The 6,000-nt window shown below is 43.3% G+C and overlaps 1 protein-coding gene across 2 annotated transcripts in view; it reads left to right on the forward strand.

Moving 5' to 3' along the window:
* The window catches only part of LOC142496910 (carotenoid-cleaving dioxygenase, mitochondrial-like), a 70,106-nt gene extending 64,683 nt beyond the window's left edge, over positions 1–5,423 (forward strand). The window contains exons 10-12 of one of the 2 annotated variants that reach the window (XM_075604004.1): positions 1,118–1,228; positions 1,864–5,146; positions 5,305–5,423. In XM_075604004.1, the coding sequence (XP_075460119.1) occupies positions 1,118–1,228; positions 1,864–1,983 (231 nt within the window). In that variant the 3' untranslated portion in view covers positions 1,984–5,146; positions 5,305–5,423. The remainder of the gene's footprint in view (positions 1–1,117; positions 1,229–1,863; positions 5,147–5,304) is intronic. The other variant, XM_075604003.1, reaches the window with a different exon arrangement.
* Positions 5,424–6,000: the final 577 nt, after the last annotated feature.

The following is a 6,000-nucleotide window of genomic DNA, read 5'->3' on the forward strand; positions in this document are numbered from 1 at the left end:
CGTTGCCATGAGAACGTGACGCCATGTTGGTGACCTCCGCGGCATCATTTGACACTGTGAATCTGAAGTAGGAGGAGGGCGGCAGACAGGAAATTCCCGGCATATGCAAGTGACTTCCCATTAGGCCTGATAGGCCGAGAGCGCAGCAACTGTACTGTATATGAAGGCGGTCTGTTTTGCCGCCTTAGGCCCTGGCCTAAGTGGAAATCTGCCACTGTACACAGTGTTACCAGCACTGACGAGGTACAAAGTGAAAAAATATATTTGTATTTGCTCCATAGAACACAATAGACAGCCCAACGTTTCTGTCCTGGTAATGCTGTCAGTGCTGATAACTTGTTCACTTCTCCCTCCCTTTCCCCTCTCCCCTCTTCCCACCTTCCCCTTCCCCTCCTCTCTGCCTCTTTCCTCTCCTCTCTGCCCCCTTCCCCTCCTTTCTTCCCCCTTTCATCCTCTCTGCCCCTCCTCCCCATTTCCCCTCCTCCCCATTTCCCTTCCTCTCCCTTTCCCATCATCTCCCCTTCTCTTCCTCCCCCCTTCCCCTCCCCCCTTTTCCCCTCTTCTTCCCTTCTCCCCCTTTCTCCTCCTACCCCCTTCCCCTCCTCCCCCTTTCCCCTCTGCTCCCCTTCTTCTTTTCCCCTCCTCTCCCCTTCTCCCACTTTCTCCTCCCTTTCCCTCCTCACCCCTTCTCCTCATCCTCCCCTTCTCCCCTTTCCCCTCCTCCTACCGTTCCCCTTCTCCCCATTCCCCCTTGTCCTTATCCCCCCTTCTCCTTATCCCCCGTTCCCCTGCTCCTCCCCCTCTCCCTTTTCCCCCTTCACTTCCTCCCCTCTTCCCCTCCCCATTCCCCTTTCCCCTTCTCCTCCTCGCCCCACCCCCTTTTCCCCCTTTTCCTCCACCCCCTCTTCCCATTCTCCCCCTTCCCCCCTTCTCCTCCTCCCCCCGTCCCCTCCCCCTTTCCACCCCCTTTCCCTTCCTCTCTGCCCCCCTTCCCCCTCTGCCCCTCTTCCCCTATCCTCACCACTCTCTTCACCTCTCCTCTCTGCCCCACTTCCCCTCTCTTCTCCACATTTCTGGTACACAAATTCAGTGCAACATTATTCATTTGCTCTTCAAGGTTTGGCAAGAGGAAGGTTTCTATCCTTCAGAACCTGTGTTTGTGCCCAGTCTGGATTCCAACCAAGAGGATGATGGGGTGATTCTCTCTGTTGTGGTCACTCCTCGTCAGGTAATTAGGCTTTTAAATGACCCTATTGCGATGGAAAGTTCAGCCATGATGGTGTATGAGCTATGTTGTGATGAATGTTTATGTACCAGACTCTCTGAATGGTTACAGCTAATCATTACAGGACTTAACCTGTACTCCTCTCTTCCCTCTATCACAGGGGTGGGACACTCCAGTCCTGAAGGGCCACCAACAGGTCAGGGATTCAGGATATCCCTGCTTCAGCCCAGGTGACTCAATCAGTGGCTCAGTGTTAGACCTGTTGATGGCCCTTGAGGACTGGAGTTGCCCGCCTATGCTCTATCGGCACATTAATTCACCTCGCCCACAATCCATGGGGGGTTCTTTCCTTTCCATTTCAAACACCACAAAGGATCTACTAGCTCTATCCCGATCCTAGGAGAGAATAAGATTGTGCTGCTGCCCTAATGTGTTGTCTTTGCAGATGACAATATGTCGCACTCTCCTGGAGGTTAAAAACAGTGGAAAGATCTATTGAAAACTGAGTCAGTGTACGTGCGACGTACTATCTTCTGCAAGTTAGCCAGGGACCCTTCCTGCTTGAGTCGGTGCCCGTGGCTTACAGCATGAGTGCTTGTGCTCCGTTATATCCTGTCATTCCCATCTTTCTCTTTCAGAACAAACAGACGTTCCTGCTGGTTCTGGACGCCAAAACCTTCACTGAGCTGGGCAGAGCTGAAGTTCCTGTACAGATGCCTTACGGGTTCCATGGTGTTTTTGTATCTCATGGACACTGATGTGTTGGTTTTTTGAGGTCACTCCCAGCCTCCAGTACATGAGGGCTGTGTATCTCAGGTTATAGCAGCAAAATAATTTTGTTTGCTTTTTAAAAACTTTTTATTTCCAATTTTTCATATAACAAAGGGTAGAGCAATACAAAAGGAAGAGGTACCGGTAAAAAAAGCAGCCTTGACCTTAGGTCTTCCTAGGCAAACTATACAAAAATAAGCCAGGGCATTCATACCCTTTGGCTATTTCCATTCAAGTCTGACATTATCTTCATTGGTTCCATTGAACTGAACATAATCCACCCTATTAATTACATGTTTTATTGGAACATTTTCCATGCTTTGATATTTTTTCATTAATGCTGTGATGTGAAATGATTTGTCCAATATCTTACTTAATATACTCACACTTGAAAATAAGTGTTTGCAGGTACTTTTAAAACACATTCACTCTATTGTAATTGCTCAGAAAAGTTATTTTTGCCATTACACGTGCAGCACTTTTTTGCTTTTAACTGAACTATGTTTCATTTTGCTAATTACATGGGTATAGTTTTTTTTTCATTAATAAAAATGATAACTTTTTCATTTATATGTTTTGAAGCTATAAGGATTCTGAATATTTTTTTAGGAATTGTGACGAGATACAGCAAAATCAATGTTTAAATCTTGATTTTATATTTTAATAAAATGCTGTTGAATCTGACACAGAATTTTTATTTAAATAATGGAAATGTTCTAACAAGATCAGATGTTTTACAGGCTGTGGTCATATCTGGCAACATTTCGATGTAGTTTTTGCATATATAATACGTGGATCAGCTGTAAGGTCAGGATGAGTTGCAATGTACAGTACCACGGCTCGGTTCAGATGGTATTTTTTAATGGGTAATCCCATGTAGCTGAAAAATCAATTATGTGTCACGTCATATCAAAAATGAAGCTGGCTACTTCTGGAGCTTATAGCTCAGGGGTGGCCAACTCCAGTCCTTAAGGGCCACCAACAGGTCAGGTTTTGAGGATATCGCTGCTTCAGCACAGGTAGCTCAATCAGTGGCTCAGTCAAAAAGAGAACTGGAGTTGGCCACTCCTGTTGAAGCTGTAATATAGGGTTGTCATACTTTCCTTTGTGTGCTGGTGCAAACGAGGTGTGTGTTGGTCTAAGGATACTAATTATGTAACTTCCAAAGATGAGCTTTACAAATGTTTTACCGAAATCTCTGGCACTGAATATTGTAAATGATAATTCCTAAAACCGCTGCTAAAACAACAGGGGTGGCCATTATCTGCGACAGACTATACAACTGAGCTATTTTTGTGAGTTTGGAGTTTTGCAGCTATTGGCCTAATAACTTTGTATTTGTACGTTGTTGCACTTACAGAGGCAATTACAAAATACAGATTTTTATTTTCCTGATCCGCATGACAGTGGGCACTGTAGGGTTAAGTCCATCCGCAGCTGAGTACGACGGGAAATTGAATTATTGCAGGTAGTCCATAAAATGCCCCTCCTATTAACTGCAGATTAGTCTTTTCCTGTCCTACAGCTAGTAGTAGTGTTTTTTTATATTTTCTATTGGGACTCACCAGACTGTAACTAGTTGAGTTGATTCCAGGGGGTTCACAGCCTCTCTCCTCCTGCAGCTCCATCAGTCGCACCATGGGTGGCTGCAAGGCGGAGGCCCGTGTGACTGGGCAGAAGCGACAACAGAAAACTAGGGCGCTTTCTCTATGGAGTGTGTAGGGAGTAAGGGATGAACTGAAAAGTGTGTATATATTACCGTATCCCAAATGGACCGGAGAAACCGAAGTGCACAATCCTGCTGCTCAGACCCCCATGAGGATCTATCCAAGATCCTTGTAGAATTAGTGAAAAAAAGGGGGAGGGGGGAGCAATGGAAAGATTCAGCAAATACACATCAAAGAATGGTACATGAATAAAAATATATTACATGAATGATTAAAACCTGGTACATTAATGCAGACCCACAGTAGCCGAGGAAAAAAGGTATTGAGCGTGCTGTCCCTCCAAATGCTCTCCCTTGACTTTCAAGTCTCCCCTGCAGCTCCTAATCTCCCGTGATCAGCAGGGCATACTCAGAACATATAACACAAAAATAGGAGCGCATGGAAAGAAAACCAGAAAAACCGAAATTAGTACATAAATCTTTATAATATAAAACATAAAATACCACAACAAATTGTATCAAAATGAAGGTCACTTAACATTACAGTACATTAAGATTTGGACCACATAGATAAAAAAAACAGCCTGTGACACACATAAAGGTTCGGGTACAGACACCCAAAATCACACAAGGAGTGCTTTCTAGTTGGTAAAAAGAAAAGGGAGTACTAATGCTGCAAAGATGGTATAAAACAGACCTGGGTACTCAAAAAACCTCCTAATGGCGTCCTCGTGGTGTCTCTGGGCAGCAGTGCGGAAGTCCATCATCACGGACGTAACGTCGCTGCGTATGACGTTACCTACGCGTTTCATGTCAGATGACACTTCTTCAGGGGGAGTCATGTGATCTCATGGTGATGTTTAAATACCTCTATAGGTTAATGCATCAACCAATGAGAATAACCGTCTGTGTCAAATGCACCTGCAAATGCAACCGGAGACGCGATATGGTCCGATTCCAGACATCACGCAAAACGACCTCCCGCAGGGCACCCGGGAGAAATACATTACCAGAAGCGCAGGACAGGTGCACAAATTAGCCATGCTCATTTTTAAACACAACATCAATTATGAGCTGTACCTTGAGTGGTGCCAAAATTTAAATTTTGATGGCACGAGGGGCAAGAGGGGTCTTCCTGATAATTTACGGAGAACTATTATGGATGAAGTCACGCGTAATTTCAATATGACACAGCTTGCTTACAAAGCCATGAAAGACATCATTAATGCCTCTTTGAGGCATAAAAAGGCTCTTGTCTGGAACTCCAAGGGCTATGGGGAGGACTACATATTCAATTAATTTAAAAATACAAATGCGCCTGAAATGTTTTTATTATAAAAAAAAGGTTGTGCTTTATAAAGTTTCCATTGTTTAATGCTTCTTTTATGTTTTGCTGGGGGAAGCTGTATGTCTGGAGCCGGGTGAAGATAATGTGCAGGAAACACCCCCGTTGGTGCATGAAAGACATCCATCAATACTGCCAGGTAATGTACTGTACTCCATGTCATGTTTTTTCCTCGCAAACCAAATAAACTCTGAATTGCATGCCATGCTTTATCTCCCCAAACCCAAAAAACATCAGCATTTCATAATGTAAGGTTTATTATTAATATTGAAATTGTCTCTTTCTTTAAAAACCAAGACATCCAAGAAGAGGCAGCCAGTTTGAATGAAGAAAAAGACAAGGAGATTGTAAATTTGGAAGAAGTGACGACATTGTATTTTTCTATTATTAATTTTTACTGTATTATCATATGCAAATAAAACTTTTGGTGTGTTCATGTTTTTACTCTTTAGATTTAAATTAAATACACTTACAGTAGTGCTGTACATAAAGTACTAATGTAATTTAAATATATATACAGTAAATATCTCATTTAAATATATATAAATCTAGAAAATAAGAAAGTTATACTTACCCCTTCCAGGATGAAGGCTAATAGTGCTTTTGCCCATTTGTGTTGAAACAATATAAATGCGCATTAAAATAAAATGTGCTTTGCAATACACAGTTGGCAATAAACATATTGCATGTCACTGGGGTAACCTAATATGTGCCACCCATTTAACATCTAGCGACACCGTCAGGTAATGTACAGTACTGTAATTCATGCAACTACTGTATCATACAGTAATTTTATTTTCAACCAGGTTCCATAGGGATACGCATGTGCAGAAATGCTATGCCATGCATATGCGTTTCAAGCAGGTTCCATAGTGACACGCATGCCCAGAAATACCGTGACAAGCATATAGTACTGTACAGGTACAACTGTCAGTTGTCGACCGCATCACGGGACAAAAGTGCAGCCATTTCTCGTGCTTCTCACGAGACATA

The sequence above is a fragment of the Ascaphus truei genome, chromosome 6 (genome assembly GCF_040206685.1).
Source record: "Ascaphus truei isolate aAscTru1 chromosome 6, aAscTru1.hap1, whole genome shotgun sequence".
Lineage (NCBI taxonomy): Eukaryota > Metazoa > Chordata > Amphibia > Anura > Ascaphidae > Ascaphus > Ascaphus truei.